The following is a 21,412-nucleotide window of genomic DNA, read 5'->3' on the forward strand; positions in this document are numbered from 1 at the left end:
ATCCTGTGTGTATGTATGAGAGAGAGACAGAGACAGAAAGACAGAGAGACAGAGAGACAGAGAGAGAGAGAGAGAGAAACAGAGAGAGAGAGAGAGACAGAGAGAAAGAGAGAGAGAGAGAGAGAGAGAGGGAGAGGGAGAGCATATTTCCACAATTATTGGCAAATTGTCTCCACCACTAGGTTGAGAGATCTTTGATGACAGGGCCTATCTTTTGCCTTTCTTTGTATCTCCAGTTCTTAATATAAAGTCTGGCATATAGTAAGTGCTTTAAAAAGTATATTAATTTACTGCTGAATAGTCATTCAAGTGTCATAAAAGGAAAGACTAAAACTGAAGGCTTTGAGAATTTGAGAATCCCATAAAACATGTTGTAGAGTCTACTAAAACAAATAAGAGAAAAGATAATTTTGATATGAAGATAGGCCAAATCCATGTATCTATTTGACTTGTAGCTTCTGCCTGTCTTAGTGTACATATAAATATTAAATAAGATTGTTTTCTAAGGTCTCACTATTTGAGATTGTTCATTTCTAGCAAGAAAGGAAAAAGATAATCCCTAACTATTTAAGAACAAAGAAAATTACCTGTGGATGAATAAAGTCAAAAGGAAATCTTGAATTTTGAAATATGCAATTTGGGGAAAAAATACTATGACTCTTGGAGTTTCATATACAATCTTAGAATAAAGTCAGTAAATCTGCAAATTTATAGTTCAAATCAAATTGTATGGCTTCTCAAGGATGAGGGAAGAGACAGAGGGAAGAAGAGAGAATTTGGAATTCATTTTTTATGTCAAAATTTGTTTACTTATAATTAAGAATAATGTAATAAAAATTAAGTGTAAAACATAAAAAGGATACTTTAAAGATAAAGCTATCTTGTAATTAAGCATAAAGAACAAAAAGTGAAATGATTTCAAATAATAGAACTTCAGAGAAATTCTACAGGGATATCAACTCAAACAAGTTGTTTCTAATTAGAAATAAAATTATTCTTTATATGTGCATATTTCAAGTCTAATACAGAATAGACAATTGATTAAATTTCCTTTCTATCTTTGAGAGGCTAAACTCATTCCTGTACCAAAGTTGTATTTCAAGGCACTATAGCAGAATTAAGATGACCCTGAGTTTTCAAAGGCTAATTTGGTGGAAAATAAGATCAGGCTTATTCTACCAAGCTGGAAAGATTTGGGAGTCTGTTGCTATAATATCTGCTGAATGAAGATCAGCTTAGTTAAATGCTGAGAGTAGCATCACAAGAATATTGAACACAATGGTTTTGTCTATAGCCTCAAAAAAACTATACTCAAAGTATTTTAACTAATGTTAGGAAAGTAAATATGCACACTAAAGAAATGATAGATAATAGAACTTTTGCTTTACTGAGATAAAAAGTCTTCGGAAAATGAACAAGAGTTTATGAATACTGGTATCCCTTACCTAATAAAGGTAACAGGTAGCATAGTGGATAGAGTGCTGGGCATGGAGTCAGGAAGATCTGAGTTTAAATCCAACCTCAGATACTTACTTAACCCTGTGAACCTGGGCAAATCACTTAACCTATGTTTATCTCAGTTTCCTCAACTGTAAAATGAGAATAATAATAGCACCTATCTCACAGAGCTGTTGTGAAGATCAAATGAGATAATATTGATGAAAAGCTCTTAGCACAGTGCCAGGCACATAGTGGACACAATATAAATGCTTCTTCTCTTCTCTTCCCCCTTCCCTTTGTACCATGTAGTAGAGGGAATCATGTGGGAAAGGAGACTGAAAGCCAGACTTGGAGTAAGGCAAAGCAGAATACAAATCTACCCACGACACTAGTTTTATGACAGGGAGCAATTCACTTAATTTTTGTCTGTTTTCCTCATCTATACCTTCCAGTGTAGTTGCTAGGATGCAATAAAATAGTATTTCTAAAGGATTTTGCAAACTTTAAAATGCTACATAAAATTTACATTATTATAATTATCATTGCCATCATCATCATCTCAATCTTTAAACTTTTTTTAAAGCAATTGGGGTTAAGTAACTTGCTCAACATTACATGGCCACTTATTTTGTGTGGGTGTTAAGTATCTGAGACCAGAACCGATCCCAAGTCTCCTGACTCTGGGACCAGCACTCCTACTCACTGTGCCACCTGACTACCCCAATCTTTCTGAAATCATGCAGAAGAGAAAACTCCAAGATTGATTTTATTTTCTTTTGATTTGAAATAGGAAATAATTACTTTTTGAAAAATGTTTTTAAAATTACCTCATTCAAACAAAAACATAACTGAAAATGCCCTGACGAATAATACTGTTTTAAATTAAAACCAAATGCCTTCTGCTATACCTGTCTTGTAGAGAGCTATACATTCTGGGAGAGTACTTAAGCCAATTGTTCAGATGAAAGCAAGGCAATTTCATGACTCCAGTGATGATCAGCAACCTTGTGGTAAGAATGGAAAAAGCTAATGATAGGTTTTACCCATGGACAATGTAATCTTATTGTCAACTTCATATGAAATTTAGGGGAAAAAATGTATCCGTAATTGATATTACAAGAGTCAATCATGTAAAAATAACTTATGCTACCAAATTCTTTTCAGATTTTTCTTTTTAAGATCAATAAGTAGGACATAACACAAAATATAGAGGCATTCTAGAAGGTTGGTAGAGTAAGTCAGAAAATACCAGGCTCTCCAAATTTCCTCCACAAAAAGACAGAATATCACCTCAAAGGGAACAAACAGCAGCAAAAATAAAGGGGTAAAGAGCATGCCCTTCTAAGACAACTTGAAAGTATTTCAAGAAAGACAGAAGCTCCAGAGGTTGAGATTTAGACTGAGTGAGATGCAAACACCTCTGAAATAACAAGCAACTATTTCTGGGATATGAACCTAGGCTTCAGAAACTTTTACCTCAGGAATTTTTATCTAGGAACAGAATGGGGATTAGATTGCTGAATAAAGGAAGACTGAATGACCCTCCTTTGTCTACTGAAGTGAGGCCTAGTGGTGCTGACCAAAGGTGATCCCAAGGAAGGAGTGTGGCCAAGGAGGGGTGAACACATGCCCAGTGGAGAGAAAGAAAATGTGACTGAGGGTCCTAGATATGACTTAGGGAAGGAGAGGAGTGACCAAGGCACCTGACAGAATTCAGGGGGAAAAAAACAGTAAAAAGGACCCAAAGCTTAGGGCACCATTACTCACAATTTGGGAATAAAATCTGATTACAATAATAAACTACTAAAAATAAAATAAAACAAAATAAAAATAAAAATCAGTAAATAATGGAGAATAACCCAACCATAGATAGCTATTACAGTATAAAAAGACCTGGGTTCATATTTAAAGAAGGTAGTGAGTTTAAAAAAAAAAGCCATTCCTACCCTAAAGACAAATATCAAATGGTGACAAGCCCAAAAAGAGTTCTTGGAAGAACTTAAAAAGAACTTCAAAAATCAAATAAGAAAATTAAGGAAAAATTAGGGAAAAAAATAAAAGCAACCCAAGAAAATCAAGAAAATTATGAAAAGAAAGTTAAACAATTAGAAGAGATACAAAATCTTAAGGAAGAAAATAACTCCTTGCAAACTAGAATTGGGCAAGGGGAAGTTAATGATATCATAAGACACCAAGAAATAATAAAACAAAAGAATGAAAAAATAGAAGAGACTATGAAACATTTCATTAGAAAAACAACCCACCTGGAGAAAAGATTGAGAAAGAGACAACATAAGAATATTTGGACTAACTGGAAGTAATGAACAAAAAAAGAATCTCAATATAATATTAACCATAAATTATTAAGGAAAAGCCACCCACTGAAAGAGATTCCAGTTAAAAAAAAATTAAAGTAATATCATAGCCAAGTTTCAGAGTTCCCAGGTTAAGGAGAAAATATTACAAGCAACAAGGGGAAAAAAACAAAATACTGAAGAGTTACAATTATGATTTTGCAACACCAAGCAGCTTCTATACTAAAAGACCTATGGTCTTAGAATGTTATATTTCAAAGAGCAAAAGGAGTGAGGTTGTGAAAAAAATTCCTTACACAGCAAAGTTGAGTATAATCCTGAAAGGGGAAAAAAATTATGAACTAAATTACTTTCAGGTATTTGGGGCAAAAAGCCCATTAATCACTGAAAAATTTTATATAAGAACTGGAAAAATATAAGAAAAACATTAAAGGATTCAGTAAGACCAAACTTTATATATTATATGTGAAAATGTTATCAGTATTCTTAAGACTGTCATAATTACTTGAATAGTTTGAAAGAAAGGTAGGGACTGACTTGAATATGATGGGATGATTCTAAAAAATAAAATAAAATTGGGTTGGAAAAGATAAAAATGAATAATTATACAAATGAGGTATGGAAGGAAGAACTGATATTGAGGAAGCAAGTGAGAGCGAAGGGCTGGTAGTACTAGAATCTCACTCTCATCAGATTTGGATATAAGAAGGAACAACATATACATCTAAAAGGATTTAAAAAAAAGTCTTCTAAATTTATAAAGAAATAAGAGGATGTAAAGAAATACCAGGACAAGGGATCAGGATAAGAGAGGGACTTTTAGAAAGGTGTATAGAATAATAAACAGGAGGATAAGAGGAGATCATAACAAAGTGATTCTTTAGTGTGTGGAATAGGGAAGTAGTGGCTAGAAGTAAACTAGACTAGTAAGGAACAATAAAGTAAAAAGAAAGACTGAGAAAGATAATAGTAAGGGGGAGGGAGAAAGGGATTGAGGGAAATACACAAATAGTAATTATACTTCGTGAATGATATCAAATTCACCCAAAAAAAGCAAAATGGATATCAGAATGGAATAAAAATGGGAATCTTGCTTACAAGACATTTAAAAATAAGAAATACATACAGAGTTAAAATAAAAGGCTGGACTAGAATTAACTATGCTTCAGCTAACACAAAAAAGCAGGGGTAGCAATCATGATCTCAGACAAAGTTAAAGCTAAAATAAATTTAATTAAAAGAGATAAACAAGGTAACTATATTTTGAAAAAAATACCAAAGACAATGAAGTCATATCAATACAAAATCTATATGCAGCAAATAAAAGCATCTAAATTTTAAAAAAATTTATTAATTATGGGTAGAAATAACAGTCATATTATAATAGTTGGGGACTTTAATTTTCCCCTCTCAGAATTATGTAAATCTAAAATTAAATTTAAAAAAAAAAACAAGAAGACAAGGAAGTGAATAGAATTTTAAGTAAGCTACATATGATGGACATCTGAAGAGAATTGAAAGGGAAGACCTTTTTCTCAGAGGCTCATGATACCTTTACAAAGACTGAACATATATGGAGGTATTAAGATTTTATACTTAAAAGGAGAAAAACTTAATTAAAAAGCAACCTTGTCCAATCACAATGCAATAAAAATCATATTTAGTAAGGGACCACAGAAACATACGTTTAAAACTGATTGGAAACTAAACAGCGCAATCTTAAAAAGAATGAGTCAGTTAAAGAAGAAATCATAGAAACAATCAATAATTTTATTAAACAGAATGACAATAATGATACAGCAAAACAAAACCTATGGGATAAAGCAAAAGAAGTAATCAGAGGAAAATGTATATTTCTAAATACTTTTATAAATAAAATAGAAAAAGATCAGATCAATGAGTTTAGCATTGAATTAAAGAAAATAGAAAAAGAGCCAAAAATTGCCAATTAAACCCTAAATTATAAATCCTAAAAATTAAAGATGAAGAAAAAACACCAAGACCAGATGGATTTACAAGTGAATTCTCTCAATCATCTAGACACCAGTTTATTCTAATGTCAAATAAATTATTTGTTATAATAGTCAAAGAAGGGATCCTATAAAATCCCTTTCATGAAAAAAGAATATATGAACACCTAAAACAGGAAAAGTAAAAACAGAAAAAGAAAATCATGACCAATTTCATTAAAGAATATGGATGAAAAAATCTGAAATAATATACTAGCTCAAAAATTACAAAGATTATACAATATGACCAAGTATGATTTATACCAGAAATGCAAGGATGGTTAACATAAAGAAAACTATTAACATAATTGATTATATCAATAATAAAAGTAGTATAAATCATGTAATTATATTAACAGATGCAGAAAAGCTTGATAAAGTACAACACACATTTCTATTAAAAACACTTAAAAGTATATGCATAAATGGATTTCTCCTTAAATTGATTTAAAAACATTTACCTAAAAACATCAGCAAACATTATTTGTAATGGGAATGAGCTAGAAGCCTCCCCAGTAGGAGTAGGTGTGAAATAAGGACATCCATTGTCACCAATAATATTCAATATTGTATTGAAAATCCTAGCAATAGCAAGAAGAGAAGAAAAAGAAATAGAAGGAAACAGAATAGGAAATGAAGTAATAAAACTATAATGTTTTTGTGGACAATATGATGATATACTTGGAAAATCCCAAAGATTCTCAACTAAAATGTTCATTGAAATAATAATTTTGGCAAAGAAGCAAGAAATAAAATAAATGTACATCAGTCATCAGCATTCCTAGATATCACAAACAAAACCCTACAAGAAGAGTAAGTAAAAGATACCCCATTTAAAATAACTATACAATATAAAATACCTGAGATTACAACTGCTAAAACAAACCCAGGAACACAATTATTAAAAAAAAAACTTTTACACACATAAAATCAGATTTAAATAATTGGAGAAACATTAATTGTTCATGGATATGTAGGGCCAATATAATAAAAATGACACCTTTACCCAAACTAATTTATATAGTCAATGCTATCCCCATTAAATTACTAAAAAAAATTGTTTTACTGATTTAGAAAAAAATTCAGTTGGGAGAACAAAAGGCAAATATCAAAGAAACTAATGAAAAAAATGTGTAAATATGGCAGTACCAGATCTTAAACTATGTTATAAGGCAGTAATTACCAACACTATCTGGCACTGGCTAGGAAATAGAAAGGTAGAACAATGGAACAGAATAGATATATAATTTGAAGCAGTAAAATGACTAAAGTAACCTTGTGCTTGACAAATGCATTAAGTTTTAGAGGTAAGAATTCATTATTTGGAAAAAAATCTTTGGAAAGCTGGAAAGCTGTATGGCAGAAACTGGGCATTGACCAATATCTTTCAGCGTTTACAAAAGTTCCATTAGTGTAGTGTTCAATAAACCCAAAGCCCATACACCCAATTAATGAGGGAAAGGCTCACTACTTTACAAACTGGAAAGCAGTATCAGAGACCAAAGCCTCATATCATAAGCTAATATAAGTTTCAAATGGATGAAGTATCCAGATTTAAAAGGGAACATCATAAACAAATCAAAGGAATAAGGAAGAAATTACCTTTTAGATCTAGGGATATGAAAAGAATTCTTGATTCAATGAGGGACATAGATAATTACAGAAGATTAAACAAATAATAGTGATCACATAAAATTTGTTTTTACACAACCAAAACTAATGTACTTAAGATTAGAGCAGAGATATTTAACTGAAAATCTTTGCAGCAAGATTTTTTTTATAAAGGTCTTGTTTCCAAGATCTATGAAATGACTGAAACATTAAGAATAAGAGCCATTGCCCAACCAATAAATGAGGAATCAATTCTTAAGGGAAAAAAATCAAAGCTATGTATGAAAAATTATCCAAATCACTACTAATTAGAAAAAAGAAAGAAAAACAAATTCAGAGATTCCTTTTTAAATCCATTAAATCGAAAAAGTTTGCAAAAAAGAAAGATGAGAATTGCAGGAAAAACAATAGGAAAATAGCCATATAGTATTAATTAACTGCTATCCTAGACATGAATTAGTTCACATTTTTGGCAGTACCAGATTTTTGGGAAAGCAATTTGCAACTTTTGCCCCAAAAGTTACTAAACTGGTCTTATGCTATTTGACCCAATAATATGACTACTATGCCAATACCCCAAAGAGAAAAAGAAGAAAGAATTATACATATGCAAAAATATTTATAACAGCTCTTTTTACGATGGCAAAAGTTATAAATTAAAGGAATCCCCATAAATTGGAGGATGGCTGAAAATACCATGATATAGGAATATAATGAAATATTATCATGCCAGGGTAGCTAGGTGGCACACTGGATAAGCACTTGCCCTGAAGTAAGGAGGACCAGAGTTCAAATTCTCCTCAAACACTTACTAAATTGTGTGATATTGGGGCAAGTCATTTAATCGTGATTTCCAAGGAAGGGAGAGAGGGAGAGGAGAAAATGAAAAGGAGAAGGGGAAGGGGAAAAAAGGAAGGAAGGAAGGAAAACTATCATTCTGCAAAAAATAAGGGAAAAGATGGTCTCAAAGAGATAAGGACAGATTGGTATGAAATGCTGCATAATGAAGTGAGCAGAACCAAGGGAACTAAGGAATAATGTAAAAACCAACAACTTTGAGTGATTTAAGAACTCTGAGTACTATTATTACTACCCAGCTCCTGACAGGTGATGGATCAAACACAAAAAATGAGATACAGATTTTTAGATGTGACCAATATGGTTATGGTTATTTGTTTTATAAAACTAAGAATATTTTATAAGGGTTTTGTTTTTCTTCTTTTTTCTCACCCTAACACCAGTAGGGGAAAAAAAGGATAGGAAGGCTATAAATGCTCACTAATTTAAAAAAAAAACTTTAAAATAATTCTAATTTCTATATAAGCTGTCAAATGTGTGAATATTTTTTAAAAAGGTCTTAAAGGAAATATCCAACGAAACAATGAAATATTGTCTTGTCCCTCGATGCTAATAAGTTGTTTTCTATTAATACCTCTTCAATACCTAATAGCCATACACATCAGTGTAAGGTGGAAAGTTGCAGAGATAAAAATATAAAATGGACAGAGTGGCTATGAAGTTTTCTTTACATGATCATGACATTTATAACTTTGGGGAATTTAGAGTTTACCTGGTTCAAACCCTACACAGGACATGAGAAAAAAGAATTATATTCTTGAGGCATCAAGGTGGCATAGTGGCTAGGGTGCTAGGCTTGGAGTCAGTTCAAATATGGCTTCAGACACTTAGTAGCTGTATGATCCTAAGTAACTCACTTTAACCCTATTTGCCTCAGTTTTTGCATCTGTAAAATGAACCAGAGAAGGAAATGACAAACTGCTCGAATATCTTTACTGAGAGAAAATCAAATGAGGTCATAAAGAGTTGGACACAACTGAAACAATTAAACAAGTTCAAACACCTCATTTTACAGATGGAGAAAATAAAACACAGTTTAAATAACTTGATTAGTCACAAAAGTGACCTTTACCACAAAACCTACTATTTCTAATGAATTTCTGTATCTAAGTACCAAAACTACACTCCATATTACTGAAGTTCCAAATCTGTGATCTTGATTTTTCTTTCTCTCTCCCTACATTTAATCGGTAGCTAAACCTTGGTAATTATACCTCTGTCCAATCTTTCTCAAACACTCTATTCTGCTGCCATTCCCCTATTAGTGATGTTATTAAGTGAAATGGCCTGTCTTCCCTGGAAATGAGTGAATATCTCACCAAAGATATTCAGTCAGGGGTGGATGAACTTGCCAGGGTTGCTATGGAAGAGACATTTGGAGTAGATGGCTTCTAAAGTCCCTTTCAGCTATGAGTTTTTGTGATTTGGGACACCTCTACCATAGAAATTATAACCTCTCCACATTGAGTAGGTATTCTTCATAAGATGCTATGGTCAAAACAAAAACAAAAGCAAACCATCACACAGTAAACAACTTTCCAAGCCTCTCCACACTTTGTTACAAGAGGTCCTAAACAATAGACCCAGATTATGACATGCTTCTTACTAGGCTATAGGGTATTCAAGAACACTGGGTCATCTCTTTACATTGAGCATCACATAAATATAATGACCCAAATGAAAATTCAAAGCATCAAAGGTTCAGTGTACTACTGGTAAAAATGCTGTTTATATCAAAATATCTTGATCTTGGGTGGCCAGGTGGCACAGTGAGTAAGAGCGCTGGCCCCAGAGTTGGGAGACCCGGGATCAGTTCCAGCCTCAGATACTTGGCACCCACACAAAATAACTGGCTGTGTAACCTTGAGCAAGTTACTTAACCCCAATTGCTTAAAAAATATATCTGGATTAAAAAGCACTACAATCAGTTATTCAATCAACAAATACTAAGCACTACACTAGATGATATTGTGCTAGACCCAGATGGGAACAGTAATTGAAAATGACCCACTTTGCATGCTCTTGGAATTAACCATCTAATAAAGGAAACAAGAAATGTAAGAAAATATTTATAATACAAAGGGGAAGTGATATAAATGCATGAATGGTTAAAAAAAAGTGAGATCATCATTCAGAGGGAAGCAGAGCTAGCTTCTGGAAAAAAAAAACTAGGAAAGATTTCAAGGAGGACATAATGAAAGAGTAACACTATGAAGAGTGGTTAGGATTCCCATCTATTCTCTTGATTGGGCCAGTTAAATGGCTCAGGAGTGAGTAGAGAATGGGGTCTGGAGTCAGAAAAGACCTGAGTTCAAATTCAGACTCCGACACTTATTAGCTTTATGGCCCTGGGTAAGTCACTTAACTTCTGTTTGCCTCAGTTTCTTCTTGTGTGAAATATTGATAATGATAGCACCTGCCAGGGTAGTTGTAGGGATCAAATGTAATAACAAACTGCAAAGTGCTTGGCACAAAGTAGGTGTTATATAAATTTTAGCTACTATTATCATTATTACTATCAAATCAAATTTAACAAATATTAAACACCTACTATGAAAATATTAAACACCTACACTCTCTCAAGGAATAAAGAAGAAATAAGTTTCTAAGATATAGTAACTGATATTAGCAAAAACAGGGAAACATAAAAGGTATGTGGGTCAGAAATGTTATTATCAGAAAATGATGAGCCATCCAGTCTGGCTGAAACATGGGATGTGTAAAGGGGAATAGCAAGAGATAAAACTGGAAAGGTACATAGACATACTTTGGCCACCCATGAAATCCAAGCTAAGGATATTAGACTTTATTCATTAGGCAATGGGGTATTACTGAAGTTTTATGATCAAAGAAATGCTATGATCTAATCTACATAACAGGAAAATTGATCTGATTTGATGGATTGAATAGCACTGCTATGTAGGATGGATGGAAAGGAGGAGCAAGCAGAGAGGTCTTCACACAATCAAAAAGAATCAAAGATGAAAAAATGAACAAATTTTAATTTGATGTGCAAATCAATCTACAAGCTATTATTGGCATGACAACTCAAAGAATGCATTCTATCTTAAGTACCAAAAGTGATATTCAAATATAAGGAATCATCATTGTAACATTCTTATTATATGTGCTTTCAAAAAAAAATCTAAAAAGTGCTTTCTTTACCCTAGTTTGGAATAAAATATGAGGGAAATCTATTTCTAAATATCAAAATGTTCTGAACCTTCTATAACCAAAATTCACAACTGTTAAGACACATATTTCCTGATGATAACCCTAAATACACTGTGTGAATATTTTCTAAACCTAAGAGAACAAGCTCTGTGAGCTAGAGCAACTTTGTAGGCAAAGGAAAAATAGAAAACTTTTTAGGCTATATTCCATGAGATTGTAGATAATTTAGAATAATTCTTAAGGTAATTTTCAATCTGTTAACATCTTACACTGTAATAAGTGTATATACATTCAATATACTCCTTCCAGCTAAATATCAGACACCAGAGATGGTTCTTTCCCAAACAAAATTCAAATAGGGCTGGTATTATGATGAGATGAAACAATGCTAAGTTTCAAGAATAAAAATCTAACTTCCACTTTCCTTATCACACACATGCAATAAATTTTTCTTCTACAAAATGATTCTTCAGAAGAATTATTGATTTTTCCTACTTTCAAAGATTAAAAAGCTGAGAAAAAGACAAAATTAAAAATTTTCTCCTACTCTAGAAACTTAATTTTCTATTCCTGATTATAGATAATGCTATACAGTACTCCCATTGGAAAAAAATTAAATTGGATTTGATTTAAAATATTCTGGTAATTAAAATATTTGCACATCAAAACAGCTGTATCATTATTATATAATAAATCATTCAACAGAGTTTCAAAGGGGTTTTCCATAGACTGACATAATAAGTGAATGCTACATACCTTGTTTTTAAAATAAACCTCAATTGGCAAAATGAAACCAGCATACCCAGATTCTTCTACTTTGTAAGGTGGATCTTTGCACACTGCAACATGGGGGAAAAAAAGAAATACATGAATAAAGAAAAACAGAACTTTTATTTTAAAATAAAAATAAATAATTTCCTGACCCATCAAGCACCTTTCCACAATTCTAACCCACTTGCCCAGTACCTTAATCAATCTTACCCCTTGGGTTCATTTCTAATGATTTCAAAGAAATCCCTTCCATATCACAATTTTCCTCGACATAGTTTCAATGTATCATGCCAGCATAGGAAAATATATGGGAATTTGCGGAGAGGTTTGCAGAAGCCACAGATGACATATAAAAAGTTTAGAAACTCAGAAATGAATAAAATAAATATATATAGATATATTATATATGTGTATATATAGTATTGGATGATATCAATATCTTTTATCCTTTAATACCATAATTCAAAGTTCTCTGGTACAAAAGGAGAGCCAAAATATTTTACTTGCAGGGGCACTGTGCCCCTCCTTCCCCATGATGTAGAAGGGATAACTATTCTTTACACAAAGGTTTATTGCTACAATATTATTGCTTAATGTTTATTGCTTTAAATATTGCTACACATTTGCCTTCTCATTTTTATTATAGCAAAGGTCCCCAAGAAGTTGTATTGGGAATGTAAATTTTTAAGATCTTCCCTGCCCCTAGGCTAAAGTGCACCTGGAACCTGGGGTGGGAGGCTTGTTTTTCAATAGATACTTTTTGATTGGCCAGTGGGTCCAGAAGGTTGTTACATTCTCTGAGCCAGGAGCAGGCTATATACACCCTGATTTGAGGCTTTGTTTTGGGGCTCACTTTGAGAAGTGTTCTGTGATTTGATCAGATGAAACTCTGGGAAGCCATTGTTGAGAGCCCCCGCAGTTTTGAAAAACCCAGATGTTGATTTGGTATGGATGTAATGGTTGGACAGTTTGGAAACCTGTCTACTTGATCTGTTTCTCTGTCCTGATAATTCTGTCTGTATACTCTGAAGTTCAGGGTGCTGACCTTTTTCCCTGAACTAGGTAAACGATACATATTTGACTGATTAAAGTAAACTTGTTAACCCATTTTGAGTTGCTTTCCTTTAACAAAGCAGATCTAAGAACCTGTGTTGGCAGCCACCCTGGGGATGCTGGGGTGCTTAAGTTAGAATAAAATAATATGTTACAAAAATTTATGTAGATTATTATTCAACCAACTGTCATCATTCTCCCAATTCTTCAATTTAACAAGCAGTTATATATTAGGCAAGGTGCTAAGCACTAGGGAGCACTAGGCAAAAATAATCCTTGTACTAAAGAACTTTATATTCTAAGGGGAAAGATTTGCTGCCAGTATCTTGACCTTTGTCTTGCCACTGGACTCCAATGACTCCTGAGAAATGAGGGAGGCTGATGACTTTGCACAACTCTGCCTCACTTAAATCCAATTCACATGCAAATCAAGACATCACCCCAAAGATGCTGTGATTAACAACAAGAGAGAGACTCCATATAGATCCAATATCTCTGGAGACAAGATTCTTGAGTCATAAAGGAACTTTATATGTGTATGTGGAGGAAATAGGAACAGCTTTCTTCCCCATTAATACCAAGCAAAGAAAGGAATACCTTGAATTGTAACTATACCCATGAACCTAATAACAATCAATAAATCCTTACTGAATGGTTTCTGAGAAGCCTGGGACAAGTGATGTAAAGTGAAGTGGGGAAACAATTATACAAAATTTTGTAAAGACAAACTACTTTAAAAGACTTAATAACTCTGATCAGTGAAATGAACAACCTGGATTCCATAATACTCAAGGTAAAATATGGCATGACTTTCCTGACTGAGACATGATATACTTAGAGGGCAGATTGAGATGTATATATTCTAGATATGGCACATGTAGGAATTTGCTTTGCTTCACTATATGTGTGTGTGTGTGTGTGTGTGTGTGTGTGTACACATGCTACAAGGATTGGGGGTAGGATTTTTTTTCCAGTTGGGGTGCTGGTGAAGGCAAAATGTAAGAGGAAAGACAGATTTTCATTAACTAAAACAATTTTTTTAAGTCACCCTTATCACCACATAAATATGTTATCACAATTGGACAAGCTTCTAGCAAGTTACCATGCTATGGTATACCAGGGACTGAATGGAAGATTTACTTTTTTCACCTCCCCAACTTGTACATTGGGGTCACACTAATCAAATTGCTGTGTGCCTCACATAGTCTAGTTTATCTAGGTGGCCCTTGACATATTTCATCTTCCTCCCTGTCAACCTTCTCATGAGTAATGCTGCTGCTGGATACTTTTCTTTCCAGTTATGGGACAGCAATCAAATTAATATTGTCATTGCTAGTGAAAAGGATATTTCAAACTATTTTTCCATACAATCAGAAAATTAGAAAATAAAACAAGTATTAATGGTATCCCCAAACACAAATGTCAGTTATAATCAGGATGTCTGATGCATTCAAAGAAATTCCCAAAGTCAAGGTTACTTTATTTCCATGAAGTCCTTTGTATGTTTAATCATTCCAATAGCACTTGAAGAAAGTTTATTCTGTGGGCTGCTAAAGGCATGAGAAAACATACAGATATTTCAGTATAATGACTTCAGCATAATTCTAATTTTCAATTTTGCATAAAAATTATTCCTATTACAAGGAATAGATATTAATGGACATATGTTATGGCTCAGGGTCATCGACTGTTTTAAACCTTTCAAATGAATTAAACTATGTTATGTCTTAATGACTTATAAACTATTTTTTTTTTTACAAATTTGAACTAATTAATATCTAGATCCCCTTCAAATGCAATTTTCTCTTAATAGCTATAGAAAGTATCTATAAAATACTATGGATCTCCCCACTTAAATGACACAATACAAACTTTACAAGTAAAACGTGACTTTGAATGTAAGTTTCTCTACCAAGAACAAAGTTAAATTGGGGGAAGTGTCTGATTTACTTTTTCAAAAAGACTACAAATCAAATCATCAATAAGAACTTCTCAACCATTTTGAAAAGGCATATAAAGATAAAAAAATTAGAATAGACAATAAATTAAATCATAAAGCATTCCCTTCCATGAATTACTTCCATAATGAACTATTTCCTTACTATTCACTATTTGCAGATATACCATATAACATGCTTGGCACAGACTCCTACTTACATCTGCTTGTCTACTCAAGTTCCTGCTTTTGAGGCAGTACCCCTTCCATGAATTATTCCCTAATACCCCCATATAAAAGTGAACTCTCTCCTTAAATTTTTCATAACTTATAACATAATTATGTTTAGACTTAACTGAAGATAAAGTAAAAATGGATAAAGTGAAAAAATTAAAAATGAAACACTGTGGCTTTATAAGCAAATTTGTATTGTAATCAATGGCCTTTAACACCAAGAAATGAGAACACATCTGTACTCATACAATTAATAAACAACTAAGAAGGAATACATTTTTAACCAATAAAGACCGACAAAGACAGGATTTTGAGTTGAACGCTGAAAGACATGGGCCTCTGATATATACTGACTGTGTGGTCCTATACATATCACTTAGCCTCTCAGTTCTCAAGCTCTAAGACCATAACTTGTAAGGAAAGTGCTAATCAGTATTAAGAAAGGATGGGGCGGCCAGGTAGCACAGTGAGTAAGAGCACCAGCCACAGAGTTGGGATGACCTGGGATCAAATCCGGGCTCAGACACTTAGCACCCACCCAGAAACACCTGGCTGTGTAACCTTGAGCAAGTTACTTAACCCCAATTGCTTTTAAAAAGGGGGGGCGGGGCCAAGATGGCGGAGTAGAAGCAGGACCTCCCTGTCACTCCAGCTTCCACCTTCCCCAATCCATGTAAAAAGGGGACTCTAAACAAACTTTAGAGCTGCAGAACCCACAAAATGACACAGAGAAGCTAACCTCCTGCTGAGGACAGCCCTGCAGGCCTGCAGGAATCCAGCCAGGCTCTGGGATCCGAGCCCCACCCACAGGCTTTAGCCCAAGGGCGGGCCAGACCAGCCATCACCTGAGGGACTCCAGATCAGCAGAAGCTGTGGCTGTTTCCAGATTTATCAACACAAGATGCAGACAAAGTGAGAGGGCAGTGCAGTCTGGACTTTGGGACCAAGTAAGTGGGAGTGCGTGGCTTTTGCCCCCAGGGCAAGAAGCTGCTGAGGCACTGGCACAGCCAGCCAGTGCCATGTGGCAGCTTCAGCTCCTGGCCTGAAGAGTGTAGGGGGACCAAGCACCAGTCTGAGGGGTAATCGCTCTTGCTTCAACCTGCTTGGATCTGGATTGGGGTCTAGGGTGGAGGTCCTTGGGTGTGCATCCAGCTTGCCAGAGCTTGTGGTGACCTCAGAGAGGGCACACATCTAATACCTCTGGCAGCTGAGAAAACCCCAGTGTTTGGGAAGAAAGCTCCCCTGTCTGGTGGAAGAACCCTACTGTGGCAAAAAAGTCCAGGGGTCAAGTGACCGAGGGGCAACATGACCAGGCAAAGGAAACAAAGCAGACAGAAGATTCCAACATTACACTCCTATGTTGGGGACAAAAAGGATCAAAACATGGAACAGGAGGAAGACAGTGAAGTCAGAATTCCTTTAAGAAGCAGATAAGAGAATTGGAGGAAAATTTGGGAAGAGAAATGAGAACGTTGCAAGAAAATTATGAAATGAGAGTCAACAGCCTGACTGAGGAAAATAACACCTTAAAAAACAGACTGACTCAAATGGCAAAAGAGGCTCAAAAAGGCAATGAGGAGAAGAATGCCTTAAAAAGTCAAATTTGCCAGATGGAAAAAGAATCTCAAAAGCTCAATGAGGAGAATCATGGCTCCAGAATTAGATTGGAGCAAATGGAAGCCAATCACTTTATGAGAAATCAAGATGCTGTTAAACAGATCCAAACAGATGAAAGAAAGGATAGAAGGCAATGTGAAATATCTCATGGGAAAAACCACTGACCTGGAAAATAGATCCAGGAGAGATAATTTAAAAATTATTGGACTATCTGAAAACCATGATCAAAGTAAGAAACTAGAAATCATCCTCCAGGAAGTCCTCAAAGAAAACTGCCCTGATGTTTTAGAAACAGAGGGCAAAATAGAGGATGAAAGAATCTACCAATCACCTCTTGGAAAAAAATCCCAAAAAGAAAACTCCTAGAAATATTATATCCAGGTTCCAGAGTTCCCAGATCAAAGAGAAAATATTACAAGCAGCCAGGAAGAAATGATTTCAATATTGTGGAAACACAATCAGAATAACACAGGATCTGGCAGCTTCTACACTGAGGGATTGAAGGGCTTGGAATATGATATTCTAGAGGGCAAAGGAGCTGGGATTAAAACCAAAAGTCACCTACCCCAGAAAAACTGAGTATCATGTTTCAGGGGAAAATATGGTCATTCAGTGGAATAGAGGACTTTCAAGCATTCTTGCTGAAAAAACCAGAGTTGAACAGAAAATTTGACATTCAGATACAAGAAGCAAGAGAAGCATGAGAAGGTAAACAGGGAAAAGAAATCATAAGGAACTTATCAAAGTTGAACATTAACATTCCTACCTGGAAAAACAATAATTGTAACTTATGAATCTTTTCTCAGTAGTTGAAGGGAATATATATATATATATATATATATATATGAGGGTATATGGGCATATGAATACATATGTGAATGTGCATATATATGTTTATAGGTATCCATAGCCAGAGGGCACAGGACCAATTTAACAGAAATGGATGATACTTAAAAGGTGAAATTAAGAGGTGAGAGAGTAATATAATGAGAGGAGATGGGGAGACAGAGAATGGAGTAAACTATTTCATATAGAAGAGGCAAGGGGAAATGGTTACAATGGAGGGGAAGAATAGGAAGGCAAAAGGGAATGGGTCAACCTTATTCCCATTGAATTTGGCTTGAGGAGCGAATGATATATACACTAAATAGGGTATCTCACCCTCCAGGAGAGTAGGGGGGGAACAGGATGGGGGGGGGTGATGATGGAAGGGAGGGCAAGCTGGGGGAAGGGAAGTTGGAAGCACCCACTTTTGAAAAGGGATGGGATCAAAGTAGAGAACAGAACAAGTGGTAGGTGGGATAGGAGGGAGGGAAATATAGTCAGTCTTTTACAATATATCTACTATGTTATAGTTTTGCATTAGCCACACATGTACAACCTATACTGAACTGCTTATCTTCCCAGTAAGGGTGGGTGACAAGGGAGGAAGGGAATGAATATGGATTTCAAAGTTTTAAAATCAAATATTCAAATATGTGTGTATATATATACTATTATCAATACTATTTTACATGTAATTGGTAAATAAGATATACAGGCACTGGGGCATTGAGATCCACTGGAAAAGTCGAAAGGGATTGGGAGAGAACAGATTGGAGGGGGAGATATCCTGTGGGACTGGTTTTTTTGGGGGTGTGGATAGGGGAAAAACGGGGAGAAAATTTGAACTCAAAATCTGGCAGAAATGAATGATGTTAATCAGAAGTTAATAAAGCATTTTAAAAAAAGAAGACATTTCCTCAAAGTCAGAACTTTAAAAAAATTTTTTTAAAGATAAATACAGAAAGCAATTTGAGGAATAACAGGAGGCAAGAGTTTTGTCCTCAACTTTGCAACTCTTGGCAAGTCTCTCTACTTTCAACTCAAACTGTTCTACCAGGTGGTTATACCAGTTTGAATGTTTTGGCTAAGAAGATGGCCATTGATAATTTTTGGTTTTATTTTATTCACTGTGCAAGTCCCTTTGGGAAGGGAAAAAGATGAACTGTCTCTATACATACTAATTATTACCACTGTTTTCCTTTGAAACATATTCAGCCAAATATCCATTTCAGCTCAAGAGACTTGAACTATGCTCTCTCATGAATTAATTTATACATCAGAGTCTCTTAGAATAGTTGGTGTTCTTTTTCTATCTTTGGAGTAAAGTAGCACTACAAATGAGCTTCACTAGTGTCTAGAAGTTTGAGAACTTTGGGGAAACTCACCATGTCAACCCTAAACATGGTCTAATTTTTTAGACTTTTATATAAGATTTTGCAAAGAACAAAAATCCCCAGGTGTGTTTGTTTGGAAGTGAGAGGAAAACCAAAAGGGAATGACTGACTCTACAATTGCTTCTAAGAAATAAAAGGAAAAAATGGTTATTTCTCTTCATTTTCCTACTAAAAGGCAAATAATAATATAAGGCAAGTCTGCTTTTGGTACTGTTGTCTTTTTAGCCAGGCATGGCCTCTGTCATCACAATTCTAATAATAATATTCAGTAGTGGCATGGAAAACACAAAATGTATATATTTATGTCTCATAGTTTCCTTCAGTACCATGCAAAAGAAATAAATCTAGCAAGAGAAATTTGCTAGATAAGGAGATGTTGGTAATTAAGATAAGACTCTAAGTCTAAAGACTTTTTGTCTAAAGTAAGACCGTTTTGTAAGGCACCTTAAATTTAGAAAAATAATTTATGAAAAAGGCCTGAAAGAGGAAATATCTAGTAAAATAGGAGTCAGGGAAGGTAAGTGTTGCAGCAATTAAAAAGATAGGATACGTGAAATGCCCCATAGCTTTCTACTGAATGACATGGTTATTTATTCAGGATACCTTACTATTAAATGCACTATGGTCACTGAAATATTTCCCATCTTTTTAAAAATTTACTTATTTTTAATTTTCAACATTCACTTCCATAAGATTATAAGTTCCAAATTTTCTTCCCATCCCTCCCTTCCCCCACCTCAAGACAGCATGTAATTTGATATAGGCTCTACTGATATATTCATATTGAACCTATTTTCACATTAATCATGTTGTAATGAAGAATTAGAACCAATGGGAAAAACCATGGGAAAGAAGAAACAAACAAACAAAAGAAAAGAAAAAAGAAAAAGATCAAATAATATGCTTCAATCTGCATTCAAAATCCATAATTCTTTTTCTGGATTTAGACAGCATTTTCTGTCAGGCACTCAAATATTTCTCAAAGGCTATAATGGTACAAATGAAAAATGAGGAGTGGGAAAGGGAGTTAATGATGACAAATGTAATGCTGCTTAAGCTAAGATCAAAAGGAAAACAAGTGGGAAAGAATCTGTTATTGCAGATAGGTTTTATGATAAATGATTTCTCAATGTCAAAAATATAAAAAATTATTCAAATACATTAAAAATAAGCATCATTCAGCGACTGATAAATGGTTTAAGGATATGATCAAAAAGTATGAGAATTACAAGGATATCTGAAAAGATCTCTATGAAATAAGAAGTAGAGAAAAAGTATAAAAATGGAGTACAGCCTAGCTTCAATCACATAAGGAAAATTAATGAGACTGAAAGAACAAAGAAATTCTAAGGGTAATTAGAGAGAATCAGGAATACTTAGTAATATGTGTAATTTAAAAGCAAGGGTACTTCTGGGCTCTTATCTACTCCAAAAGAAGGAAGGATTATATAGAAAACTCAATGTAGTATTAAGGGTTATCCCAAAAAAAGATATTATAAAATCAGACAAGTCTAGCTGAGATATTTAAACTTGGAGTTAAATATGACCAGGATTATCTAAAACAGCCTTGTCAAAAACAAACCCTAACGACAATAAACCATGTCCTTGCAAAATTCATAATCCTGGCAAAAATAAGAATTTTGATTTTTTTTTCCAGAGAGTATTTAATCAGTAAGGTCGCCATGATGTGGCATAGCTTCATGTATGCCCAAAAGTTGACTTCATGGAAATGTTAAAAGAAATATACTGGAAATCTATCAATAAAATGTTCCATTTATTCATGACAGATATCTTACCAACAAGCAAAATGACCTATCTTTCCTCATTTCAGCATGTAACTTTTGGATCTTAAGACTCATCCTGAGAGAAGGAACTACTTACAAAATCTGGTTAAAGCCAAATATTTATAAAAGGAAGGATAAGTATGAAAGGGGAAGGAGGCACTAGGTTTCCTTAGAAACATGACATAGATAAAGGAAATTTGTTATTGCTCCCAAACTTGCTGTTGCTCCATCTACAGACTACAGGCATTTTTACTAGCTGTTTGCTTCCCAAACTTGGAATATTTTGCTCCCTCAAATCTGTCTCCCAGCTTCCTAAAGTGCCACTAAAATCCCAGCTTCTATGAGAAGCTTTTCCTGATTCCTCTTGATGATAGGGCCTTCCTTCTGTTGA

At 34.3% G+C, this 21,412-nt stretch overlaps 1 protein-coding gene across 1 annotated transcript in view; it reads right to left on the reverse strand.

The window, feature by feature from the left end:
* Positions 1-21,412, reverse strand: part of MLLT3 (MLLT3 super elongation complex subunit) — a 310,982-nt gene that overhangs the window by 130,590 nt on the left and 158,980 nt on the right. Inside the window, exon 2 of the mRNA XM_069088086.1 lies at positions 12,164-12,246. Within this exon, the coding sequence (XP_068944187.1) occupies positions 12,164-12,246 (83 nt within the window). The remainder of the gene's footprint in view (positions 1-12,163; positions 12,247-21,412) is intronic.

Source organism: Petaurus breviceps, unplaced genomic scaffold, assembly GCF_028583685.1.
Source record: "Petaurus breviceps papuanus isolate PSGF00001 unplaced genomic scaffold, PetGlider_PUasm1.0 184, whole genome shotgun sequence".
Classification (NCBI taxonomy): domain Eukaryota; kingdom Metazoa; phylum Chordata; class Mammalia; order Diprotodontia; family Petauridae; genus Petaurus; species Petaurus breviceps.